The 26,545-nt window shown below is 49.8% G+C and overlaps 1 protein-coding gene across 1 annotated transcript in view; it reads right to left on the reverse strand.

Annotated features, from left to right (window-relative positions):
• Positions 1 to 526: 526 nt before the first annotated feature.
• The window catches only part of CFAP70 (cilia and flagella associated protein 70), a 29,686-nt gene continuing 3,667 nt past the window's right edge, over positions 527 to 26,545 (reverse strand). The window contains exons 4-23 of the mRNA XM_044433495.1: positions 26,314 to 26,418; positions 25,477 to 25,606; positions 23,843 to 23,995; positions 23,066 to 23,146; positions 21,589 to 21,680; positions 19,842 to 19,902; positions 15,400 to 15,591; positions 14,961 to 15,092; positions 13,978 to 14,103; positions 13,160 to 13,293; positions 12,463 to 12,578; positions 11,991 to 12,179; positions 10,746 to 10,898; positions 6,677 to 6,801; positions 6,131 to 6,283; positions 5,413 to 5,574; positions 4,771 to 4,860; positions 3,672 to 3,773; positions 3,252 to 3,299; positions 527 to 1,770 (exon numbers count right to left, since the gene is read on the reverse strand). Coding sequence (XP_044289430.1) covers positions 1,690 to 1,770; positions 3,252 to 3,299; positions 3,672 to 3,773; positions 4,771 to 4,860; positions 5,413 to 5,574; positions 6,131 to 6,283; positions 6,677 to 6,801; positions 10,746 to 10,898; positions 11,991 to 12,179; positions 12,463 to 12,578; positions 13,160 to 13,293; positions 13,978 to 14,103; positions 14,961 to 15,092; positions 15,400 to 15,591; positions 19,842 to 19,902; positions 21,589 to 21,680; positions 23,066 to 23,146; positions 23,843 to 23,995; positions 25,477 to 25,606; positions 26,314 to 26,418 — 2,425 coding nt within the window. The 3' untranslated portion in view covers positions 527 to 1,689. The remainder of the gene's footprint in view (positions 1,771 to 3,251; positions 3,300 to 3,671; positions 3,774 to 4,770; positions 4,861 to 5,412; positions 5,575 to 6,130; positions 6,284 to 6,676; positions 6,802 to 10,745; positions 10,899 to 11,990; positions 12,180 to 12,462; positions 12,579 to 13,159; positions 13,294 to 13,977; positions 14,104 to 14,960; positions 15,093 to 15,399; positions 15,592 to 19,841; positions 19,903 to 21,588; positions 21,681 to 23,065; positions 23,147 to 23,842; positions 23,996 to 25,476; positions 25,607 to 26,313; positions 26,419 to 26,545) is intronic.

Raw genomic sequence — 26,545 nt, forward strand, 5'->3', positions numbered from 1 at the left:
AATGCTAAAAGTGAGACAGAAGATGTTCCAGCTCCTATGGCACATAAAACTGCAAAAGAATTGCCATCCTATTTCAGTTGTGGACTATTGACTAAAGTAAGGACATGTGAGCTAGAAAGAATCTAGTCTGAACTTCAGATCTCACATAATAGATTTTGACAGGGCTGGTAGGCAGGGGAAAATCTAAAGGGCATAATTTATTAGGTGTTACTCCTGCATCTCTCTCAGAAATGAATGTGAACCGCAAAACACCAAAAAGAATCATGAAGGAGAAAAATTCTTCCATCAGCTGCACCCATCCTAAATAAACAACATTTCACCTAAAAATCCCAAACAGAACACATTCCATAACAAATTAGAGAAGTTCAAGATTGCTTCATGTGAGTTTTTGGGATTCAGATATTAGAAACCGAGAGACAAAAACCCCACCACATAAAGCTTATGAAAATCCAGAAGGATCTTTGTTCTGATCTATGCACAAGGCATTGTTGCTAAGGCATTCTGGAAGGAAAACAAAGGCTTGTGTGCCCATTCTCAAATTCCATTTTACTTGTTTTTCTTTACATAGTCATAGGTATGTCAGGTATACATTCTTTAAATTGAACTTAATAACAGCTCTCTGGAAAATGCATCCTTTCCTGCTTTGCACCAAAGAAAATAAAAGTGGGCCATTAAAAAAAACTACAACAGAAATTAATCATAAACACATGCATAGGGAAAAAGGAGCAGTTAATTAGTAGCAAAATCCTGTGTGCATTTTCTTGAAAGTAAGTTCTGTTAAGTTCAGTGGGGCTTAACGCAGGTAAGCCTAACAAAGGACTGCAGTCTGCAAAGGACACTGCGAAAGGCATTTTTTTGTCTACTCCTAAGCTCCTCTGTGTATCTGTCTGCACAAACTATATCCTTCCTTTCCACAAAGCAATTTAAAAATAAAACAGAACTGAATCATTGCAACAGCAACCAAAGTAACATTCATCCCTAAACTATATTGGCAGCATCCTTATCCCACAAGCTGTTTCCACAGGTGAGCCCATCTGACGAATCTCTCAATGGGCTGGCACTCATGGGCATCATCCCACAGGTCATGCAAAGCATTGTGTCAGGCTCTGTCTTCTACTAGTTATTTTGCTTCAGCTCTGAGCTCCAGTATCCCCCAAATTAAAGGTGATCTGGGAATATCCCAATATCACACAATGGGTCCTCCAAACTGACCTTTGCCCTAGTCCTGCCCTTTTGCACACACTGTATTGATGCTGTACGCACATGCGTGGGTGCGCACACACAGAACTGACACGTGTGTTAGAATAAACTTTACTTATGCTGATATTCGGATGTCTTTAATTTCAGGAACCTGGGCAGGCAGCATCAGGGCTCTTTCAGTTCCCTCCTAGCCCATGTGGCTGACAGTGAGGCCTCCACATGGGTAGATCCTTGCCATGAGCACGGGATGTTCCCAGGATAGATGCCCGTGTTTCCCAGGATGCTCCTCTTGCTCTCGGGAATTTAAAAAGCTGCTGCCTGGAATTCCAATGACCCTTGTACAATGAACGCTGGATGTAGCTAGTGCCAGCATCTCGAGGGATTGTGGCCTGCCCACTGGCAAGCATCTGGTGTCACTTCCTGTGGTGTAACACCAATGGTTTGTTCATCCCCCTGGCTCAGGCAGAAGTGCCCATAAATCGAAGGAGTTCAGAAAGACGGATCACCAAAGCCAACGGCTGCTTGCACCTCTTTGATCTCCTGGAACAAATCCTTGTTGACAAGCTCCAGCTGCAGCTAAAGGAGAAAGGGTGACACTGAGGCACAAATCAAGCCACTATTTAAAGATCTAAGCATGCGTTGGTTCAAGGAGGACACCTAGGCCAGCTAATCCTACATCAAGGCCACAAAAGAAAGCAGAAATTGTCTCACTGTCAGTCTGCCAAAGGCTGCTGTCTGATAACATCTGTCACGTCAGGGTGGTGAGACAGCAGTAAGCAGAAACGGCAGACTCGGGAGTGACTTGTTTAATTCAACTACATTTCCGAGATATGTGCCCCACTTTTCTTTATGCGAATAGTTAGACTACAAGATGAGATCTACTGCACTGTTGCTTTTAAAGCAATTTGCATCAGGACACTGAGCCGCCCTTTCTGTATTTGTTTCCCTAAAGAGGAGGGCAGGACGCGCTCCAACAGAGCCAAGCTCAGGGAGCCAAGGTTCCATTTGGAGGCCAGGAAGCACTTCCTGACAGTTAGGACCCCGAGGGTGTGGAATGGGCTTCCACGGGAGGTGGTTGAGGCCCCATCAGTGCGGGTGTTCAAGGATAGGCAGGACATGCACATGGTGGGCATGTTGTGAGCGGAGCTGGCTGGAGGCGGGGGTCCGACTAGATGGCCCAGGAGACCCCCTTCTGACTCGCTCTGTTTCTGTTTCTAAATGCACTCAAAGTAGTATTTTGGAGACCAATTCACTGTTTTTAGCGCAATTTTTAGCGCAATCCTATGCACATCTCCTCTCAAGTAAGTACCATTAATATAAATGGGGGTTAGGCCCATGTAAGTGCACACAAGGCACCTTAGTAATTTAGCTTTTACTACACTCATTTTGGCCTTCTGCTGCTCTTTACTTTTCACCATGCAGGGAAACTGGTAATGAGTATTTTTTTGCACATTACAGAAAGATGCATTTTGTTTGCACCCTGAAGCCTGCAAGAATAGCTTCTTATTTCCAGAAGAATGCATGTTAAAAAAAGATGCTTTAGTTTTGGTTTGACGCGCACCCATTTTTTTGAGATGGTGGGAGTGGTAATTTAATTAGATCATCTAGAAGGGCCCCTTAGCTCACCCCACTTCCAGATGAAGTCACTGTGGTGGAAATATGTGCAAAAGCCTTCTTGGTTGTTGCACAGGGCGGTGGAACATCATGCTCATGAAGAAATCTCTGCCTTCTCTCCAGTTATGTTCTGCCCCCAACTAAATGCTTGTTTGTTTTGGCAGATTTTTAATTTTCTCATGCCTGGCTTTCTGATCACTGTTGATTGTACTTGCCGCTCATGTTTGCTTTTCTAATGTTGTTTTTGTTTTTCATTTGTGCTTTTCAAAAATACATAAAAATGTGAAATACTCCTTTTTGAAAATGTAACAGTGAATGACTTAGTCCTTGCTCCAATGTGTGGGGTCCGCTTGATCAACCTGCTTGATACTGCAAAGCCAAAATGTTACACTTTTCCATAAATCTAACACAGGAGGAAAGGAGAAAAAGTAACAAACCTTAACAGCATATTTGTATGATTGTTCTGACTCCAGTTGCCTCCCTCCCTGAAAAACAGCAATTCACTTTAAGTTGGTTTTGCCAAGACAAGGTTGCTATTGTTTGATACTGAAAGGGCTAATTCCATTTTTGGCAAGAATAGACAGAAAAGGAACACTTTCCCCCAGGATGATTCTATTTGCTGACTTCCTGAGAAAGACAAGACAAGGATTACAGCTGACAAAAGGAAGATTGTGTTGCAAGTGGAAGATAAGGCTGTCTTGGACACAAGAACGGTGTCAAGTTAGGATATCAGAGTACCTGAGTGCCTGTTTCCGCTGAGAGCACCCCTGCATTCACCCACCTCTGTCCCCAGATTGCTGCGGAGAAAAGCAGAGGATCCCGTGAGCTGATGGATAAAGGGGCCCTTTGGGACTCACCTGCATGCAGACCAGAGCCAGGTATGCCCAGACTTCAGCATTGTTGTTGTTGAGGGCATTGGCCTCGGAGAGGGCGTCTTCGGCCTCCACCATCTCTTTGAGCTTCAGGGAAGAAATAGTATGGTTAGCTAACAATGAACTACTGAACTTTAGAAGAAGTCCTTCTTCACCTGTTTAGAGGTGATCATGAATGTACAGGGAAACACTGGCAGCTCAGAGATGAGAGGAGACTGCACGTGTTCTCAGGCACTGCCTTCTTGGTCACGGCTCTGCATGGCTGAGGACCAAGCTCTGGCAACCCTTTTTAGACATGAATGATAGAAACAGAGCAAGTAAGAAGGGCTCTCGCGGGCCATCTAGTCTGACCCCCGGCTCCAGTCAGCTCCACTCATGACATGCCTACCCTACCTTGAACACCCTCTCCCGCGGCAGCCCGTTCCATCTGGCCACCCCGCTGGCTCCCAGGGTGGTGGGGAGGGTTACCCTCCTGACCAGAATCCCCCTGCCACGCCCCACAAAAGAAAAGCTGTTATATGCCTTCTGGAATGAAGAGCAGGAGCAGATTTTGCTGAGAAGACACTGGGGAGGGGTGGAAAACAACCTTCCACTGGCAGCACCATCTGTACCTCAGTCCTGATGCCCACCTGCCCAACTGCTTTTCCTCCCTGTTCATAGATGGGATTTCCCTGTTCACAGATCTTGTCTCCCTCATTTCGTTTTGCCCTTAAAGGTCAGTGCAAAGGCAGAAGAAAAATGAAACAGAATGAAATGCTGCAGAATGTATGGCAGCATGGTGATCCCCAGATGGCACAACTGCTCAGAGAAGGGCACCACAGACCGATGGTGTCTGTGCAAAGCGGAGCGAGCACCAAGCCCCGCAGACGCTGCCCCCAGCAGCCGGCTGATGGACACTGGAAAGTGCCTTAGCCAGGCTAGGTGTCCATTTAGCTCAGGACCGCCTGCAATGACGGGCAGACACGGGTCTTTCTGAATCCCACCAAGAGATGCCAGGGAGTCATCCTGTGCGCATCTGCTTGCAAGGCACGAGCTCTGCCACTGAGCTAGGGAACCACGTGTCGAAAGCAGCTTTGCTTCTTACCCTGTAGCAGGCAATTCCCACGCCCAGCCACGTAAGACAAGAAGGCAATTTCTTACTGGCCATCAGGTAAATGTACTTTGCTTTGTCATACTGCCAAAAGAAGAGACGGGTGAGTTACTCTCTACGCCGCAGCGACTTACACTGCACTCCAGCAGTGTTGAGTCTTGACTTGACAGAAGTGTTCTGCAGGCCACCCTTCCAAGAAAAGCCTATCCACAGATTACAGTAAAAACACACTTGCCAGAGGCGAGTTTCTCAAGGCAGCACAAAAATCTTTGGAATCAATAGCAGAAAACTGGGCTGTGTTCCCGTCCTCCATTGTTCAACTGCTTTCACAATAATAAACTGCATTGTTTATCATGCTTTTCAGCAGAAGCAAGAAAAGTTTGCAGAACGTATCCAGAACCTTGTTGGATCAGTCCAAAGGCTTAGCTGCAGTGTCCTATTTCACGCAGCCATCGAGTGCTGGGAGTCAACAAGCAAGGCTAAAAGGCATCAGCCTTCCCCCGTTGTTGCCCAACCCCCAAACAATTGGCATTCAGAGATACACTGCCCCCACATATGGAGGCTTCATCTAGCTATCGCGCCAAGATCACCAGCTCGCCCAGTGCTCCTCTTTTTCCACCTATTTCAGTGCCTCACCTCCTTCCCCTCCAGATAGATGGATCCCAGCCGCAGGTACACAAAATGCATATCCTTTGCATCTGTTACGAAACTGATGGTTCGCTCATAGCAGGCCTTTGCTTCACTGAAGTTCCCGGTCAGGTAGCAGAGATGGCCTTTCTGGGCCCACACCTCTGGATTCTGCACAAACAGAATGGCAGTGATGAATTCTGAAATTTTCAGAGGTTTCCGTAGAAGAAGCCACCAGAGAAGGGCTTCAGCTAGCAGACGGACTCTGGCACAGGCCAAAGGGGCTTGTGGCCTGCTTGGACAGGCCACAAGCTCTGCCCCCGCTCTCTGGTGCAAGCTGCTGCTGGTTCTTCAGCTCAGTAAACTAGGGCTGAATGCCACAAGGCCTTGCCAGTTGGACACGTGCTCTATAGCAGAGGGGTGGCTGTGGAGGTCTGCTGCAGTGCAAAGCAAAGCAAAGCAAAGCAAAGCAAAATAGACCTGTGCCATTTTGGATTAAGTTTTTATGGACTGGAGTCTTCGTGGAGTGCTATCCTCAGCTGATGCGAGTGCGTGCACATTACACGTGCACACACAGATGCAGAGGAAACATGTGAAAAGACAGACAGACACAGAGTTGGTGGCATCAGTGGGAAGATACTCCGAGTTCCCGTGGGCACGGGGTTTTGGAGGTGCCTCCCCCTTTGGGGCAGTGAGGACCAGCACGATGCTGCCAAGAGGTACTCGCCAGGTAGTCGATCTGGACCGCCATTTCGAGGCTTTCTTCGGTCTTGTCGTATTCCTTCTTGAGCAGGTACATCTGAGCCAGCACCAGGTAGTAATCACAGCTAGGGCCTCCTTGAGGGCAGAGCAGCTCATGAGCTAATGCTCTGCGAACAAACTGAGAGGGAGAGACCAGCCCTGGAGCTGCAGCCCAGCTGTGAGGGTGGGCAACAAAAAAAGCTACCACTCATTGCCAGGAAGAAGCGCTTTCTTGATGGTTTCCTTTTTCATTCTCCCTTACAAGCAAGCACATCTACAATCAAAACGGCACAGCACAAAAACAAAAGCACATGCTCTTGGCATGCAAAATTGGCCCCCCATGTACAAACGGCTGAAACTTTAGCTAATTAAGGGCAGAGTCCTCTGCAAGTTGACACAGAAAAATCCCTCACACCCTAAGGAATGTACTTTAATCTGCCCCTCAAAGCTTGCAGCCCTGCTTAGCTCCCCACTGAAGAGGATCACGACCACCGTGCAGCTACTTCTGTGGCCAGACAAATTTCACACTCACCTGGATGGCATTGACCTCCATCAGGAAGCTTATTGTCTCCGTGAAGATAGTGGTGCTGGGCAGCGAGGAAGGTGGCACTGAACAAGGCTGGGTTTCAAATGCAACTACGCCCCCTTTGCTTGTTTCTGAAACGAAGGGGACAAAATTAAGGGATGGAATGGGTCCCCTTGAAAATCAAGAGCCACTCACAAATGCCTTTCGTTGGTCTCGACAGTTCAGTTTCTTAGAGCAACAAACTGAACTGCTGGGACACTGAACCACTGAACTGTGAAACAAAAGAATTTCTAGTTAAAAACATCGTATTTGACAACACAGCAAAAGCATACCAGCTAACCCCCTTCCTTCCGACTGTACCCATGCACAATCCCTCACACAGGGTTTGCAACCACAAACTGGTGTTTACAAATCAACAGAATGACAAGGCAGCCATGTGTGTATGTGTTTCAGATCATTAAACTACAAAGCCAAATGAGCACTGTATGTTATACTGCAAAGTAAGGAAACGCGAAAGAGGTATAGTTGTAGTTTTGTTGGTTCAGCTCCTGCTGTCCAAAGGAAATAATTCTGATTCTGTTGCTACCTCATTGTGATAAAATTGTGTCTCAATAGCACTAATAAACCAACCTGGAAGAGATCTTAAATTGAGCCAACCCGCTGCTCCCGCTCACCTAGGTTTGCTTCCGGTGACTGGGCCCTGCAAGTTACGCAGCAGAAATCTTTCCTTTCCACAGGAGTGACCCAGCAACAAGGCACAGGCCCTCCTCCCAACCCCGGCCCCTGCTTTGCCCAAGGATACCGACGCTGCATGAGGAATGCTTGTCAGAGGCCTGTGGCAGGTGGTCCTCAATCCGCAACAGGAAGGAAGGGAGCTGCAATGCTGCTCTTAGGGAAGGGAGGGGGAGGAAAAGGGGAGACTAAAAGAGAAGCCGAGATGGGGCCACCTCCTCCACCTTCCCTGGGGCCTCTCCTTCCTGGCATGTGTCCCTTGCACACCACTGAAGTGGTATGGGAGACCTCCAAGGCTGGTAGAAGCAGGATGAAAGAAACAGCTTGCTCGCTCGCTCGCTCGCTCGCTCGCTCGCTCGCTCGCTCATTCATTCATTTATTTAGGCAGCTTCTCTGCCGCCCCATTCGCTGAAGCCTCAGGGTGGCTCACAACAATAAATAAATAATCACAATATATAAACAATATAATTTGAGTCGACCTGGCCAAAGAATAAAATAAATAATATTAACAATTAAAATAACGCTTAAATAAAAAGGTCTTCGCCTGGTGCCGAAAAACAAATAACGACAGTGCCAGGCGGACCTCTCTGGGGAGTGCATTCCATAGATTGGGCACCACCTCAGAGAAAGCCCTCCTCTGAGTACTTACCTTCCTAATATCCTTCACGGAGGGTTCCTGGAGAAGGGCCTGTCCCGCTGATCTCAAGGGGTGGGCAGGCATATATGGACGTAAGCGCTCCTTCAGGTAACCAGGACCCAAGCCATTAAGGGCTTTATAGATCATAACCAACACCCTGAATTGGGCCCGGACTTCAATGGGAAGCCAGTGAAGCTGACGGAGAACTGGAGTCATGTGAACATAATGCCATAGTCCCCCAGCATCACCTTCTGGAATTGACCATTGAGATAGGAGTGGAACCACTGCAAAGCCGTGCCTCCAACCCCCAATCCCGCTAGCCTATCCAGAAGGATACCATGGTCGATGGTATTGAAAGCCGCTGAGAGGTCCAGGAGAACCAACAGGGACGCACTCCCCCCGTCTCTCTCCCTGCACAGGTCATCGTACAGGGTGACCAAGGCAGATTCAGTACCGTACCTGGGTCTGAAGCCGGACTGATATGGGTCCAGATAATCAGTTTCATCCAAGAGTGCTTGGAGTTGTCCCGCCACCACTTGCTCCAACACCTTGCCCAGAAACGGGATGTTGGCCACTGGTTTAGAATTAGGTGCCATCTCAGGATCCAGTGACGCCTTCTTCAGGACCGGTCAGACTACCGCCTCCTTTAAAGGGGCAGGTACCCGGCCCTCCCTCAGAGAGGCGTTAACCACTTCCAAGATTCAGATCCCTATCCCGTGCTTGGCGTTGTTAATTAGCCAAGATGGGAAAGGGTCCAATAGGCAGGTGGTGGGACGTACTCGTCCAAGCACCTTGTCCACATCATCAGGCCGCAGTAACTGAATTTCATCTATCAATTTTGGACCAGATGGCGACATTGGTATCTCCCCAGAAGCCTCTGAGTCACTAGTGGAGTCCAGCTTGAGAAGAATCTGAGTGATTTTCTCCCTGAAATGCTTGGCAAAGTTGTCACAGTGGGCCTTCGTGGGTGGAACCAGATCTTTCTTAGGGCCAGGACGGACCAGGCCTTGTACCACTCGAAAAAGCTCCGCCAGACAGCATTGTGAGGAGGCAATGGAAGTGGAGGATTTCTTTTTCGCCACCCTCACCGCCACAGCATAGGCCTGATAATGGGCTCTTAAGTGTGTTCGGTCAGATTCATCCCGTGATTTCCTCCACCTACGCTCTAGACGTCTTCCAGCCCTCTTCATCGCCCACAATTCAGGTGTACACCAAGGGGAAGAGTGGGCTCTGCCCGGCGGGAGAGGATGCTTAGGAGCGATCGTGTCAACAGCCCTGGTCATTTCCCCATTCCATAGTTCAACCAGAGCCTCAACAGGAGCACCAGTCTTGTCAGCCGGAAACTCCCCCAGGGCCTTCAGGAATCCATCTGGATCCATCCGGCTCCGGGGGCGGACCCACACAATCCGGTCCGCACCCTTACAGAGGGAGAGGTTGCTCTCAAGCACAAACCTCACCAGGAATTGATCTGACTATGATAGGGGTGTCTGACATAAATTCCTCACCCTCAGACCACCCTCTTCCTGCACCGTTGAGAAAACCAGGTCCAGAGTGTGTCCACATTCATGGGTCGGGCCAGTGACATGTTGAGACAGCCCCATGGCCGTCATGGAGGTCATTAAGTCCTGAGCCGCCCTGGTCAGACCAGTCTCGGCGTGGAGATTGAAGTCCCCCAGGACCAACATCCTGGGGGTCCTCAACACCAGGTCCGAGACGATCTCCATCAGCTCAGGCAGGGATACTGTTCTGCAGAAGGGTGAGCGGTACACCAACAGAATCCCCAATCTGTCTCGGTCGCCCAACACCAAGTAGAGGCACTCTAGTCCCGGCCTTGAAGGGACTGGAAGCCTCATGAGGGAGATGGAGGCTTGGTAAACCCAAGCAACCCCCCTCCCCTCCCCTCCAGGCGTGGACGGTGCTGAACCAGATACCCGGACGGGCACATTTGAGAGAGGGCGACATCCCCCCCTCTCCCGCCCAGATCTCTGTTATGCAAGCCAGGTCGGCCCCTCATCCACAATCAGGTCGTGGATGAGGGACTATTTATTGTGGACTGACCTGGCATTAAGCAACAGCACCGTCAGGCCCAGGGGGCGGTTGACAAGACTACCTGGAACCCTCTGGCTGGGGGTAAAACCAGGAGGGACAGGTGTCAGCCATCTTTCCTTCCTTCTTCTATGTGGACACGTTGAACCCCCACCGCTGTAACGTCCATTGCACATGACCACCCCAATGGCAGTGCCCACACGCTCCCCAGGTAGCTCAACCATCGACGTAGCCAGGGACGACTCCATAAAAACAGATTAAAATACAATAAAAACATTAAAACAATGTAAAACTCCCCGTTTACTCCCGATAAAAATTCCACCCACCGACAGAGTCCCTCGCCAGCCCAGCCCCCGCACGGCCAAGAACAGCCACAAACAGCGGCGACCGCTTATCCAAGTCTGGTCTGGCCTGGCCTGGCGGGTCTGTGCTGGGGGCTTAATTCCCCTGTGGGCAGTCACTCTGCCCATAGGTAGGGCCATTCATCCATTAGCTAGTTCAGCCGATGCAATCCAGATCACATCTCTCTGAACACATGCACTGGGTCGTAGCAGCTGCATCCCACAGATTCCTGGCACGCAATTTTGCCCATCTGTATCACCAAGGGTGGCAGTACATCCTCTTAGTCATTCATCGCGCTCCAGGCTAGGTGCCACCAACCTTTCAGGGAACCCAACTTGGTTCTGCTTGAAATTACGGACAGCCTTTTGGCTCCCTTGAGTGCTGCATCATCTTCAGGCACACGGAGGGTTATGACTGGCTCTTGAGAGTCCATTTGGGTTTTCATGGAAGTGTCTGGAACTTCATCGGAAGCTGCAGGGAAATCAGCAGCGATGAGAAAACAGAAACCAACCTGAGATATACTGAAAGGGTAACAGGACTTTCTGTTCAGCAGCAATGGATCATTTCTCCACCTTCCTGCTGTTCCCCAAAAGTCCCATCACTGGATTGGCTAGAAGCCTTATATGAACTTCTTGGGTCAAGCAATGGTGTGGTCATTTTGTTAGTAGCTGGGTGCCAGTGGACTGAGGTGGCTGCTTCTTTGCCTGGCATCCTGCTGCTTGCTTGCTCTCCGCCCTTTAACAAGCCCCTTTTCTCTGGCTACTGATGCCTACTTATCCCCCTTGATCTTGCAGCTGCATCTGCTGTTGCAACTTGAACAGAGTTAATGAGGGCCCGAAACCTGCCTCTGAGCCACATCCAAAACCCTGTCCTGTAATCTCGAATGAGTATGGGCGAGCTGTGTGTAAGGTACGAAGGAATTTAACGCAGTGATTCTGCCACGCAATATGTGAAACAGAAAGGAAAGCCCAGCCACCAAAAAAAAAAAAAAAAAGGGGTCAAGAATTGAGAGGGGGAAGGAGGTACAGTGGAACCTCGGCTCACGAGCGCCTCAGTTCACGACCAAATCGGACCAAATTCATACAAATTTTGACTCAGGTCACAAACTCCGCATTGGGTGGCTCCCATGATCGCGGCCATCTCCTCACCCTCCCCACAAATGGGGAGATGGCCACAATCGCGGTCGCGCTCATACAGGGAAGATAGGTGCAATCGCAGTTGTGCTCGGGGGCGGGGGGAGATGGCCTGTGCTGGTGCCTGTGTTCCCCACACGAGCGCGCCCACGATTGCACCTGTCTCCTCTCCTGCGCGCGCCCGCGATGCACAGGCGCCGTGGTCCAGCCCGCATGCTGGCACCACCATGTGGTAACAGCCCCAGGGCCGAAGCACAACGGCCACCCACAAGCACCCGCTGGCAATGGCCCAGAGTGCAGAAGGTGCCCGCCTGCATTCAACCTGTCCATTGCTGAAAAGAGGTGGGAGCCGTGGCTTGCAGCGGGCCGCCTCCGCCGTCTTCGCGAGCCCGCTCTTTGCTACTGTTCCACAGACCGCGTCTCAGCTCACCCATCTCATCCCGGGAGGCGATGATCGACTGCGCCCTTGAAGCTGGAGCAGAAGGGGGCCTCTGGGCTCCTGCGTCTGCACTCTCCAGCGACGGCTGCTCCCTGGCCAGGCGGGCCTTCTGGAGCTTGATTGCCTCGTGAAAGGCATTCTCCACCCTAATGTCATTTTCCTGGATATCATAGAAGAGCCCTGAGGGAATGACAAGAGACTTCAGGGAGGAGGAGGAGGCCCCAAACTGCCACACCCTCGACTGACCAGCTGCCTTAGTGGGCACTGGGACTTCTTCCCATGAAGGAACAAAGGAATGGATCCCCCAGGAGGGGAGAAGATGCCTAGGCTGTATCATCCTGACCAAGATTTCAGATTGTGAACCAAACCAGAATCACAGCAATACTTATGTGAGAACCGGGTTACCTGGGCCAGTACTGATGGCGCCAACAAGGTAACCGGGTAAGGCTAGTTCACCTCCTACCTAAGATAGTCCAGGCCTGAATGCTGGTGGGCTCCAAGCAGGTGGCATTCTCAAAGAAGACCTCTGCCTCTTCGTAGTTCTCCAGCATCACGGACATGATACCGCAAAGCAGCAGGCTGGGCAAACGGAAGACAGAGGAGGAGCAGCTGCCTACAAAATCAGTCCTTCCCATGACAGCCTGTGCCAGCGCCTTCCATGAGAGGTCTAGCCCTGCTTCTTCAGAAGCCCCCTGGTCTCCAGTCACGCCTGCTCTTAGGTATTTTGAGAACACACTGGAATCCCGAGATGAACAAACAACCGTCTGGAGAGGAGACATGGGCCGTCCCCAGCATGCTCTCCTCCAGATGTGCTAGCTATGGCTGGCTGGGGAAGCTAGGCATTGTCCAAATCACCTGGAGAGCCCCCGTTTGGGGAAGGTGGACCTTGATTGTGGGCAGACTGAACAGCACGAGCACCCCTCCCTTCCCTTGAGCAGTGCTCAACACAGCACTCCACGCAGAGGGTCATGTGTCGTATCTCTTCTGTTTCAGGGGCTCATATATGCCTTGCTCATATTAATCTCTCCGCATTGCCTCCGGAGTCCATGCTCCCTGCAGCTGAGGGGAGAAACACCCTGCCAGCCCCGCAAGTGAACCCTCCTGCTGCAGGAGAAGTGTCCGATGGGGCCACAGGTCTCCCCTCCTCAGGCCCAGGGTACCTGTGCAGGTGATTGGGATCCAGCGCAACAGCCTCTCGGAAACATTCTTGGGCTTTGAGGTTGTTCTCAGTCAGCAGACAGAAGGCTCCATAATCCAGCCAGCTCTGGATATCCTGGTGGTCACGGGCCAGCCTCTGGAGATGGAAAGGCCGTTACATGAGTTAGGTCTCTGCTCAGGAGCTTGGAACTGGGCTCTCTCTTCCTAATGATTCCCCTCATCACCAGAGGCTGACTGGCACTATATGATCTTCAGCTGGTTTTAACTCTGTTGTGCAGTTTGGGAGCCCACCCTCCCCTGTGCAACATTCCTGCAGAGGTTCCCAAATTAAAATTTAACCTTTTAACTCACATTTCTCAGCCAATCAGGCCTGGCTCCAAAATAAACAACTGAGGTGGTAGCATTCTTCCTGGACTACAGGTGATGGGAACTTCCATTTGGGGATTGGGAGTCCTGCACACTGAAAGCTAGCCTAGAAACTAGCTTTCTTCTTCATATGTCATCCTTTGATAGATGGGGAGTTTATCTGGAGGAGCGTCCAGTCAAATGACCCCTGCCTGCAGTCCAAAGTGATATAGTCCAGGAATGGTTCTACCCTCTCTGAACTGCTGGCCTGGGGCACAAAATGCTTTTACTAAGTCTCACCAGCCAAACGTTCGTGGGCCACACTGATGCAAAAAAAGCACAAGCACAACCCCACCACGACATCCTGCCTTCAGCTGTGGGAGGCGCCAACATATCCCCCAAAAGACCAATCCCTTTCCCAGAGTATTGTCCCAGCTGGGGCAGCAGAATACAAATGGCGGAAGAGTCCTGTTACCTCCTGGTAGTAGGTCGAGGCCACGTCATAATCTCCATTGACCTGGGCTTCCCGAGCGAAGAGCCGGAGCTGCTCAGAGGTGGTGAAAGAGGGAGGCGGGGGGCTCGGGCTCTGCTGGGACAGCACCTGGGCATGGAGAAAGGACAGGAGAACAACAGAAGCATTCTTTGGTATATGATCCAGCCAAGGAGAGTTCACTTGTATTTAATGCTTAGAAGGGTTTTCAATGTGTAAGGGCAGCAGGGTCTCCTGCCGAGCTGTCTCACGTTTTCAAAGAATGTGTGAGGGGACTGTGGGCATATATGGGCTCAAATTGTGCTCTGCACCCCTCCCCCAGAAGGATCCCTGTTCATGTGAAAGATCTGCACATATGAACATAGGCCTGTAGGGTGTTACCTGGTCCTCCAACCCTTTTTCTGTCCCACACCTATTATTTTAGGCTTTTACAGAGAAACAACTGGAAAAACAGTTTACCATTTTGTAAAATGGATGAATCCCTCCTGCTGTTTTTTGGGGTGCTCCCTGCAACTTTTTGGCTGGTTAGGGGCCTGCATGCACATCAGTACAAATGCAGAATCCCTTCTTAGGAATACAGAAGCATATGAGGGTGGGACTGACAGACACAAATGGGTGAGTCTGCATGCCCCCTCTCAGCCCCATATTGAATGCAGTGGAAGATGGGAGCTGGACCTCCGCTGTGGCCAAAGGAAAAGGTACCTGGCTTATCTAAGAAGCATGAAAATATTACACATCAAAACAGTCTTCCTGAATCCCCACCATCAGTATACACGGCATAGACCTGCCTTTTTTGGATCAAAACTTCAGCCTGAGAATAACAACAATGATCACCAATTCTTGTTCCAGCCTTTATCCTACAGAGCCAGATACTTCTCACAACTAATGGCGGTAGGGATGGTGATAAACCAGTGGTGTATCGCTGCAGCATGTTTAAGAGTACAGCTCAGTCTTCCAACCTCACCTACCTGATTCAAAGCAACATGCATCTGATCCACCAGGTACACATACAGCTCGCTCAGGAAAGCTTGGAGCTGATCCAGATTCTCGAAGGCGGTCGTTTTCAAGTACTTTTCTCTCACTATTTTCACCACTGCATGCTGCAGGGAACACAAAGTCTCCGCCTGACTACAAGAACTTGAGCTCTTTGTGAGGGAAGGGGGCAAAACACGTTGTCAGGAGGTGCCCCTTTTGATTGTCTTGCTCAGCTAGCAGAGAGCGAAAGCAAGGTGGCTGCTGGAACACTGAATGAAAGAGGGGCAAGGGGAAGATGTGGGGTTTTGGTACGCCCTGGATCCTCCAGAGCAGGTGGCTGTTTTTCCACAGCCAAACCAGAAAACATGTGCTGGAGAATGGGAAGGGAAGCGTCATGACATAGGGAAGCATCATGTGGAATGGAGCTAGCACCTTGAGTTGCTCCTTAAAGGCAAAGTATTTCCCTGAGCTGTTGAGCTCGTAGTTGAGCTGGCATTTCTGATCCTCCAGCATGTGGCTGTCGAGGGTGACCCCTTCAGCCAGCTGCCTTCCAAACAACTCGTGGTACTCGTCCAGGATGGCGCCAGCGATGCTGACGATTTGCGTATGATAATCTTCTACTGCCTACGAAGACAAAGAAATAACCCTTTTGAGAAGAAGGGCAGCTCCTCTGCACTCACCACTGAAAAGAATTAATAGCTAATTAATTAAAACTTTTCTAGGTTGTGGTGGCCCCATCGGTGAGGGTGTTCAAAGACAGGCTGGATATGCACATGATGGGCATGTCGTGAGCGGAGCTGTCTGGTGCTGAAGGTCAGACTAGATGGCCCAGGAGACCCCTTCTGACGCTCTGTTTCTATGTTTCTAAGTCTTGGGATGGTTTAACAATATAAAATGTAAAAAGAATTAAACACAGCATCCTAAAAATTCAACAAATAATAAAACCCCAGTTAAAACAGTCAGGTCTTAAAACATTGGGAAAATAAAAAGGTTTTGGCCTGGTGCCTAAAAGAATGAAGTGATGGTGCCAGGCAAACCTCTCTGGGGAGCAAATTCCACAATTGGGGCGCCACTGCAGAGAAGGCCCTTCTCCAGGCAGTCACCCTCCTAATCTCCTTCAGGGAGGGACCTGGAGAAGGGCATCTGCCCCAGATCTTAAGGGGTGGGCAGGCACATATGGAAGGAGATGCTCCTTCAGATAACCAGGCCCTAAGCAGCCTGGGGTTTTAAAGGTCACCACCAGCACTTTAAATTGGGCCCGGGCTTCAACTGGTAGCCAGTCTAGGTGGAAAAGGACCCGCATTACATGTTTATGCCTGCCAGTCCCTGTTAACAACCTGGTGGCTCTATTCTGGACCAGTTGAAGTATCTGGGCCATCTTCAAGGGCAGCCCCATGTAGAGTGCATTACAGTACTCCAATCAGGAAGTTACCAGGGCATGGGGCACCGCTGCCAGGCACTGCCCATCCAGATAGGGGTGCAGTTGATGGATGAGCCGAAGCTGAAGGAAAGCACTCCTTGCCACCGCCGCCACCTGGGATTCCAGGGACAGTGCCAGACCGAGGAGCACTGCCAAACTGCGCACCCTATCCTTTAGGGGGACTGCAACCCCGTCCGGAACAGGGTTAGAAACACCTACCTGGGAGGCTAAACCACCTACCAGCAGGACCTCTGTCTTGTCTGGATTAAGCTTCAATTTACTGGCCCTCATCCAGCTGGACAAGTCCAAGCACCTTGTCCACGTCCTCAGGCCGCAACAGCTGAAACTCATCTAACAAAGATGGACCGGACTGTACTATGGACACCTCCCGTTCAGGTACATCAACTGTGGAGACCAGCTCATGACAAATTTGAGCGATTTTATCCCTAAAGTGCTGGGCAAAGTCATCACAGCGAGCCACAGAGGGTGTGATGAAGTTATTTTTTGGTCTGGAATGTAACAGACCCCTACCACCCAGAAAAGCTGAGCTGGACGGCACTGTGACCATGCAATGGAAGAGGAAGATAATTCCTTCTTTGCCGCCCTCACCACCATAGCATAGGCCCGATAATGGGCTCCTGGTTGTGTTCAGTCAGATTCAGCATGGAATTTCCTCCACCTTTGCTCTAGTTGTCTCCCAGCCTGCTTCATTGGCCACAACTCTGGTGTATACCATGGTGCCGAGCAGGCTCTGCTTGACGGGAGAAGACGCTTAGGAGCGACTGTGTCAATTGCCTGGGTCAATTCTCCATTCCACAGATCAACCAGGGCGTCAACAGGAGCGCCAGTTTTATCAATTGGAAATTCCCCCAGAGCGCCCAGGAATCCATCCAGATTCATTAGACTTCGGGGGCAGACCGTTTTAATAGGGTCTCCACCCTTTCGGAGGGGAAAGCCTGCCCTAAGTTTAACCCTCACAAGATGATCTGACCATGACAAAGGGATTAACGTCAAATCCCTCAGTTCCAGATCACCATCTTCTTGCCAGGTCCAGAGTGTGGCCTCATCGAGAGGTCGTTGAGGCCCCATCGGTGCGGGTGTTCAAGGATAGGCTGGATGTCCACATGGTGGGCATGTCGTGAGCGGAGCCGGCTGGTGCCGGCGGTCAGACTAGATGGCCCGGGAGGCCCCTTCTGACTCGCTCTGTTTCTGTGCTTCTATGTAGTTGCACTGGTGGCATGCTGAGACAGCCCCATGGCTGTCATGGCAGCCATGAAGTGCTGAGCTGCCCTGGTCAGAACAGTCTCAGCATGGAAATTGAAGTCCCCCAGGACCAGCATCCTGGGGATTTCAACACCCGGTCCAAGACGATCTCCATCAGCTCAGGCAGGGTGGCTGTTGGGCAGAAGGGTGCACGGTACACCAACGGAATCCCCAACCTGTCTCGATCACCCAGCGCTAAGTGCAAACACTCAAGGCCCGGGACCAGAAGCCTCTGAAGGAGACTGTACTTTTAAGAATTAGGGCAACACCCCCTCCCCTTCCCTTTAGGTGAGGCTGGTGCTGAATTGAATATCCGGGCAGGCACAGCTGGGACAGTGCCACATCCCCCACCTCTCCCGTCCAGGTCTCTGTGATACATGCCAGGTCGGCCCCCTCATCCAAGATTAAATCAACTGGCCCTCAGGCTTGGTGCTGCTGCTGAATGCCTTTGCAGGATGATTTGTTTAGGACTGACCTGGCATTCAACAGCAGCACCACCAAGCCTGAGGGCCACTTGATATCACAGTTTGGTACCTTGCAGCTGGGGAAAAACCAGAAGAGGGGACAGGTGTTATCCATCTGCCCTCCCTTCTTCTGCAAGGACCTGTTGAACTCCCAACGCCATACCTCCCCCTGTCCATAACCATGCCTATAGGGGCACCCCATCACTCCCCAGGAACTCCCATGTCCAATTAAAATACAATAAATACAAAAATATAAAATAGGAGGCTGTGCACATTTAAAATGGAGCCTAATGCAAGAGCGGCCTCTGGCTCCACTTAGAAAAACCCCACCAACACATACAATTGAAAGCAATGCCCCGCCCAACCCCCCTTGTCCCAGCTGCCATGATCTCTGGCCCAACTCAATCCTGACCAGCCCTGAACAGCAACACCCTTTGGCTGCTGGCTGATGGCCACAGCTGGCCAGGGAAGAGCCCCAGTGCCCCCCAGCCCTGCCCCCAGCGTCCTCTCTCACAGGTCTGGGAGCCGTGAGTGCGCAGCTATAGAAGCAAGGGGAGCTGCGGTGGCGGGAGGAGCCAGGCACATCCCCTGCTGCTTGTGGCAGCGAAAGCAGCAGCAACATCCCGGGCCCCCTGCGGCGCTGCCTGGTGCCGGGCAGGCGCATGGACAGCAAGCAGGCAGATGGGGAGGCCCCAGAAGAATCATTCCGAGGGATAAACACGCCATTTCTCACCAAGGAGCTCTCAGGAGGTACATCCAACATGGTTGCCGTTGCAGCCCCGGCAACTCTCCCTTCCACAAAATTGCTGCTTGTATGTGGAGAACTGTTGAGTGTGGAAAGGGAACTGAGCCAGAATGAAGCCATGGTGGGTGTTGCCGCAGGGCCATAAGCCATTGCTATGTGTGAATGCGACAACTGCGGTTCTAGTGACTGGATTCAGACAACAGGGTAACCTACACTCAAATGTGGGCTGCAGTTGAACCATGGTTTATTGTTGAAACATAAGTGATCTTGTTGCCTGAACCCAGCTGAGCTAAAGCCATGGTTCGTTAACTACAAAGGGCCCATAAAGGGAACCCACCGTTTATTGTTGGATCACCATGGTTTGTTATCTCAGCTGGGTGCAGGCAACACAATAACCCATGTTTCAAAAACAACCCAGAGTTCAATGACAATCCTTGCGTGTGTGTTATCATGTTGCCCGAACCCAGTCAAAGTGTGGAGGAGGCACATCTGGAGAGCGTCAGGTTGCAGAAGGATGGACTAGCCTATCCCAGAAAATAGGCGAAATGATCAGGTTGGGGTTGGAAATGGCTTTTTAAAAATTCACAAGCGTGCTTCCCAACCTTCAATGCAAATTATTCTGGTGGCGCTGCATGGGCAGCTTCCGCCAAGCCTCTAAACGTTCCACCACCGAAGGAACACTCCAGGTGACCGCTCACTAAACAGTGTCAAGCACATCCTAACAGGGGACTACTGAATGCATTCCAAGGGCAGAATGCGGTTGCCCGAGTCCCAGTCCCACCCTCTTTACCCACACCACACTCTCAGTGTGGCTCTCTCTTAAATACTCTCTTAATGAATAGGAGTAATTAAGCACATGTATGCACTCTATTCAGTTTATGGAACTAACATTTTCCTGACAGGGGAACCGAACTGCTGTGGCACAGAATTTCAATTGTTTTTTGGGAACAGAAAACCCTGCAAAACTTGCTATGCTTGATACCTTCTTAGCTCCTGTCGTTCTTCGAGGGAGTTGAGGGCGTGGAGGAATCATTTCTCTTACTCTGTATGTAACAGAAGGGGAAAAAAACAGGTTCCAATAATCTGTCAGTTAAGTGTACAATCCTATACAAATTTTGCCTGTGAGCGAGCCCCACTGAACTTAATGGGTCTTGCTTCTGAGTAAACATACATAGGGTCACACCATTCAGTAGCTTGGCTCTTTGCTGAGGTCCTTCCACATTACATGATTCACTGATTCCGCAACAGCGGCAATGGTGGCATAGTCAATGCACACAGGATAATGCAGTGGGAATGAGCAGTACCATTTTGAACTGGGAATGGTGCACTACATTCTTAAACGTTCCTAAACGTTAAAAAATTGTGCAGGAAGAAAACTAAAACAGGGAGTTGGTTTGGCTAGAACCTCTCTATGATGTGCTACTTTTCTCCCTGCTGGAACTTTATCACATATGGGAGAGCTCAAAGTTGGCATTCTGACCTGCACTCTGAACTAGTCCATTCCACCTACCACTTCCAGGTTCTACCAGCCAAGCATCTGTCTAGTCTTTCCAATCAGATATACAATGTGCCCAAGGATTAATTCGGGCGCGGGATCATTAACTTGGAAAACCATGCCTGAACACTCAACTAACCCTGCTCTGTTTAGACATTTGAGGAGCAACTCAGAGACTGAAGAAATGAATTATCCTAACCACATCAGGCATCCTGATGTACCTGTGTTCCATTTTGCACAAGTAACCATGTAAACAGCTGCAGAGTTCTCTCTGGCGCACAAAGGCGGTTCATGGATTTTCCCAAAATCAAGTCAAGAAACCCAAAATAATTAGCAAAGATGTTGCTGAAGCACCTACTGCTCATGCAGTCAGAGCCAGAGGCTGATGCCTAGAGACAGCAATGGTAAAAAAAGAATCAGCAAGCCATACTAATTAGTTCCTGCCAGGGCCTGATCCAAGCCCACTCAAGGCAAACTGGCAATAACTGAATTATTTCAGACAACGTTTGGGCTTCTCCACCTGCTACCAATTATTAACCAGGGAAGCAAGGACATAATAAGCATTATTAGCAAGCAGGTCTTGGGAGTTTTGGAAGACTGTTGCTGTGGAGCAAGCAAGTTGCCTGTCTCAGAGAAGGAACCAGCAGAACCAAGTCCCACAGCACAAGTTGCAAGAGGATGAAGCCAGAGCCAGGCTCTACACCAGAGTCAACGCCTGTCAGCCAGGAGCCCCTTGAGCCACAGTACCCCCAGACCAGGACCTCCAAGAGGCATCGACCCTCCTAAGCCAGCTTGCTGTGGAACTAGCCTGCTTTGCACCAGGGGTCTCACATTCCCTGCCGCGTGCTCACCAGCAGAGGCACTCTGCAAGGCAAGAGCCAAGGAGCAAGAGTGCTAGGCGCCAGGGCAGAGGGACCAAATGGCCCATGTGGGATTAAAGGCCATGCCTGAGCAATGGACCTTGCTGGAGCAACTCCAGCTGGACCTGACCTTCTGTTAACTGACTGAACCCACCCTCAGCTGTCTTTCCTACCCTACGGTTCCCTGATCAGAACACAGAATAGGATGCAACCAAAGATTAAGAGCCTGCAGTGCTCGCTCTGGGCCAGCCTGTGGAGTAAGGAGTAATCCTTCTCAAGAGACCTTCCTCCACTGAGCAAGAATTTGCAGAGCACTGTATGATGTGTATTTATGCAGAATGTTTCTTAGCAACCCGACCACTGCCCATGCGTACCGGCTTGCAAGTTCCTCTGGCAAACGTCTGGGTACCAAAGCTCTGTCCAATGCAAACTCTATCACGAGAAATGTTCCAGATTCTGCATATTGCTGAAAAGACAAACAAATCAACACTTCCTCAGGATGGGAGTGGGGAAGTCACAGCCAGCTTCTGTTGCAAAATGGCAGAACCAATGTTTGTGGAACTTTGCCTTAGAAAGAACTACACCACGGACAGTGTGTGGTCCTCTAGTGGTTTGACCAAAACAAAATCAAAACCGCTTTATTTTTTTAATGAATGGTTTTCTTTAATATGCATAACCAGGAAAGCATCTGGAGCTAAAGAAAAGATAGATTTCCACTTTTTGTCTGATTATATTTATCTACATTTTCTTATTTTATAAGAAAAGAGCTTACTGTCTATAAGAAAAATACAACAACACATCATTAGAAAATGTTGCTTTCTTAATCCTCATTCACTTCTTTCTCTTTCAGCCTTATGTATATACAATCAGTAAAAAAACCCCAGCCATCTTCATTTTGTCACCCATATATATTGAAGGGGAAAATGAGAAAACATGGATAGACTGACAAAATGAATGAATAATTTTTAGACAAGCAGGAGAGAGGGAGGAAAAATCTAAGAGGAAAAGGAAAGTAGCAGATTTCCACATCAAGAGCTTGCCCATCTCCTTTATGGAAATGTACTGGCTCCTTCCTGCTCCAATGCATTGATTTCACTAACCAGGGCGATCAGAAAGGGTAGCTGGCTGCCTCCTAGTTGGCACATCAGCCTTTTCACTACCAAGCAAGCCCTTGCAGCCCTTATGAGCATGAGAAAGTCCCAACCGGCTAGCAAACTGCTCAAAATAGCATACTATTCTAGTCAACAACCAGATGTATTACAACATGCCCCTCCCATTCGTCTACAATCCCTTTTTGGCTAACCATGGTTTAGGGTACACGAAGGAGCCCCGTCTCCATGTGCCCACGCGCCTTCCTCTCCATGTTGCCTCACAGGCACTACGGTCACAATTCAACCTCTGCAATGTCTAGAGACTGCATCTTGCAGTCAAGTGCATGGGCACCTCCCAGCCATGGCTGCAAGCTAAGGTCAAACTGTGGTTTGCAGTCCTGATACGTGGGGCATGCACAAATCACGGTTTCCTGTTTTAACTGTCATGACCGACTGCAGTTTCTGAGCAACTTGAAGTAACAAATTCAAGCGGAGGACACAAGAGGAAGGGGCAGAGGGAGAGAGGGGATAGCACAGGGCTCCATCAAACAGTGCCAAAACATTGCTCCAGGTCACATGCCACTGCTTTATGGCTAACACACACACTTGGACATGGTGCTAAGAAATGCTCAGCGGCCGTCTATGCGAAGCAGCGCTGCTTTCACAGAACCCTGGTGGGAATCTGGGTATTTCGCATGGTTCCAGACTTGAGTAAGGACAGTTTATAATTCCCTAGCCATCAATTGAAAAATATACTTACCTGTCCTTCTAGGTTCTGGCACACAGACACAGCAGCTTCTATTGTGATCTCTGATGTGTCCTTTCTTAGAACATTGGATGCCTTGTAAAAGGTGAAAGGTGAAACAGGGTGCTCAGCGGTCAAAGAACTCCAGATTTAGCAGTGGAGCTGCACAGGAGACTTCTGCCGATTTAAAACCCACTTTCCTGCTCTGCGGAGGCCAAAGTACTTTCCCATGAACAGGAAGCAGGCCAGGGCCTGGAGAGGCACCTGCTGGGAGTCCCTCACTGCTCCTATCAACTCCCCCTGCCCCCTGCTGCAGCTCGACACTCCACGGAGCTCCAGGTGGTGGGATCCAGCCATTCTTTTGCTTTTCCCTAATGGAGCATCTCTCTGCAATGCTTTAGGGAAGTTAAAGTTGCAGACGGGGTCAGCCACCCTGCTGTGGCTTTAGCACTGTAGCTAGAGGTAAGCCCACCAGGCCTCACAGCCTGTTTTGCAGATGGATACCTCAGATGTGGAGCCAATCCTGCCAGGGGCCACTGCACTCCAAAGAAATGCAGCAGTTGCTTGGGCCTGGGTGCTACTATGGCTTAACCCACGAGAACAGTGCTATGGTGGCTCTCCTTGGCTTGCTACGCCAGATTCCACGGTCTCTCCTGGGCATGGAGACTACAGGGGCCTCTTCTCCAGAGCTTGGGCCCTTTATCACCTCTTGCCCTCTTTGTCAAGTAATGTTTCTTCTCCAAAACCATCAGGACTTCCTCTCTTTTGTGCAGACTTTCTCTCTTTACTCACCTTTCTCAGGATAAGCTCTTTTCCAGGTTTGTCCTCCTTGGTGTTCTTCCCAAGGATACCTTTGGTATGTGGGGTGTACATCCCCATTGCCCCAAATTTGTTGAGGGCTGCCTGGTGACCAACATCACGGAAAAGACTGAGGAGGCACTTGGTCTGAGGCAAAAGAGGATGGAGGAAACCCATAAAGTGAAGGCACAACTGAAAATAAGGCAAGCTACAGCAAAAAGGACAGTTCTCTAAATGCTGCACTTGAGCCAGGGTGGGTGCAGTTTCTTCCATGGGTTCATTGCATGATGCTGGAAGACACGACCCACTACTCTGCCCATGTGGCTGCATGCCTCCCAGAAGCACAAACAGGGAAAGCAGCCTCCGTGTTGCTTCATGAGGATTGTCCCTCAGATGGCTTCCAGTACTATAGGGAGGCTAACACATATATGTGCAAAAACAAGGATAACCATGTTTTGCTAAAAAGATCCCATGAAAAAGTAGTAGTTAAACCTAACCAGTCAAACACCAAAGAAGACAGGCAGGAGTGAAAGAGGGGGTGGGTGGGCTATAGCTCTGCTCTGCCCCTTCCATACCCTTTTAAAAGTAATAAGATGGTTTGACACAAACAGATAAATATACAGCTGGACCTTAAAAACAGGAAGGAGGGAGGGGAAGGAAGGCTGCCTGAAGAACTGGAAGATAGTTGACCCAGTGTCGGGATCAAGGCTAGAATCACCACATGGGTCAAAAACCGACTGTGATTTCTCTTTACATAGTTGTTTGTTTTTGTTTAGTTGCAAAATCTTGCCTGACCCCTCATGACCCCACGGACAACATTCCTGCAGGCTCTCCTGTCCTTCACCATCCCTCAGTCCACTGAAGCCCACTCCCACTGCCCCAGTGACTCCAACCAGCCACCGCATCCTCTGCTCTCCCCTTCTCCTTTTGCCGTCAAGCGTTCCCAGCGTCCGGGTCTTCTCCAGTGAGTTCTCTTTGAATAGCACAGGCATCCAAACAGTCGCTTTACACATTTGCTTATGGAGAGTGGTAATTACCTCCAGGCAGCAAGTCCAGAAAATTTTACACAAGTGGGCTCTTTCCCTTTTTGCTCATAAATGGCTAAAATGGGTCTCTGTATGGCCTACCATATTATTGGCATGGCAGTGAGTTTTGATGGCATTAGTTATCTGATATACCACAGCTGCAGCCTCAGATTCCTAGCTCCGTAAAGATTTTTTAAAAGCTGTTTCCTTAACATTCTTTCTTCAGAAGAATTCCAGGGTGGTGTACAACAGCCAGTGTAGCGTGCTAATTAGAGAGCTGGACTCAGACGCAGGAATTCTCGGAGAGACTTGGGGTCAGTCACTGACCCTCAGCCTTCACAGGGTTGTTGTGAAAATAAAATGGAGGGGAAGATGACTGTGTAACTTATCATGTGTTTCTTGCCACATGGAAAAAAGGTGCGATACCAGTGAAAGAGCACATAAAATTAGTCACACAGGCATATCAATACAGCAAAATAAGGGGCAACATGAGGCAAGCTCAAGCGTGTCAGTTTCTTCTCACATTCCCGCTTGGGAAGGCTACCTCTTGCTCTACGACCCCCTGCAAGAATTTCCAAAGGCCGGCAGGTTAAAGGTTCTTACCCTTTCAAACACCTCACTGTCGTGGTAGGCTAAAACTCGGAATGCTCCCCGGATCCGCTTCACCCCAGGGTACAGCAAAGGGATTAAGTTGACATAAGCTACACCGTGAAAGGAAATTGGTTCTTCATCACTGCCACCAGCACCAGCACCAGCTCCCTGGAAATTGATTGTGATTTATAGCACACCCTGCTTCCACTTGTGAAGGCTCACAGTGAATGGCCAAAACTAAGCCGTGGAAACAAAGCGCATAAGACCAGCCAAACAGAGCAGCGTTTCACCAAATTCACAGAATGTTCCCCCAAATTAGCTGATGTAACTGCACTCTGAAGGTCAACCAGAATAGACAGGCCTCCTAAAGTTTGCAAAAGGTGATCAGCTTCAGATTTTGATTCTGTAGAGGAAGCAAGTTTACAGTCAGGAGGCACGTGACCAAAATGCCTCGTGTTGATAGTTTTGAGTATGAAGCTGATACGTACATAGAAACATAGAAACAGAGCGAGTCAGAAGGAGCTTCCCGGGCCATCTAGTCTGACCCCCATGAACATGGAACAAACAAAATGGTCTTGACCACTTTTGTTCAGATGGGTGATTTGTTATTGCTTTGCATGATGTGTGCACTTGTTTGAGTTTTCCTATACTCAAGCACACATTCAGCCATTTTTACTGGCAACCAAAACCCGCCTCTGCCCACTCATGGTACGCCCACCCCCAGAAAGTGTCTTCACAAAGCTGCAGAATTTCCCAGACATTGCTCATTCTCAGACACGACAGGAATCACATGTGAAGAAGCAACATCTGTGCACACACTCACCTCCCCTGCCCACACAGAACAGGTGCTTTACCTTCTCTCCTTTTCCACCTTTTCCTTTCGTGGAAGTTACTACAGGCACTCTGGTGATTTCCACAGGCCAGTGCCGGCAATCTGCTATCCGCTTCTGAAAGCTGTGGCAAGGAGGAAGACCGGAAGCAAGCCACTTATCTTTATTCTAGTCTCAGTAGCACCCATAGGTCTTTGCAAGCTTCTGTCATGAGCCGGGTGAACAGACAAATGTAGAAACATGCATGCTAT

This window comes from Varanus komodoensis, unplaced genomic scaffold (assembly GCF_004798865.1).
Source record: "Varanus komodoensis strain SLA01 unplaced genomic scaffold, ASM479886v1 scaffold26, whole genome shotgun sequence".
Classification (NCBI taxonomy): domain Eukaryota; kingdom Metazoa; phylum Chordata; class Lepidosauria; order Squamata; family Varanidae; genus Varanus; species Varanus komodoensis.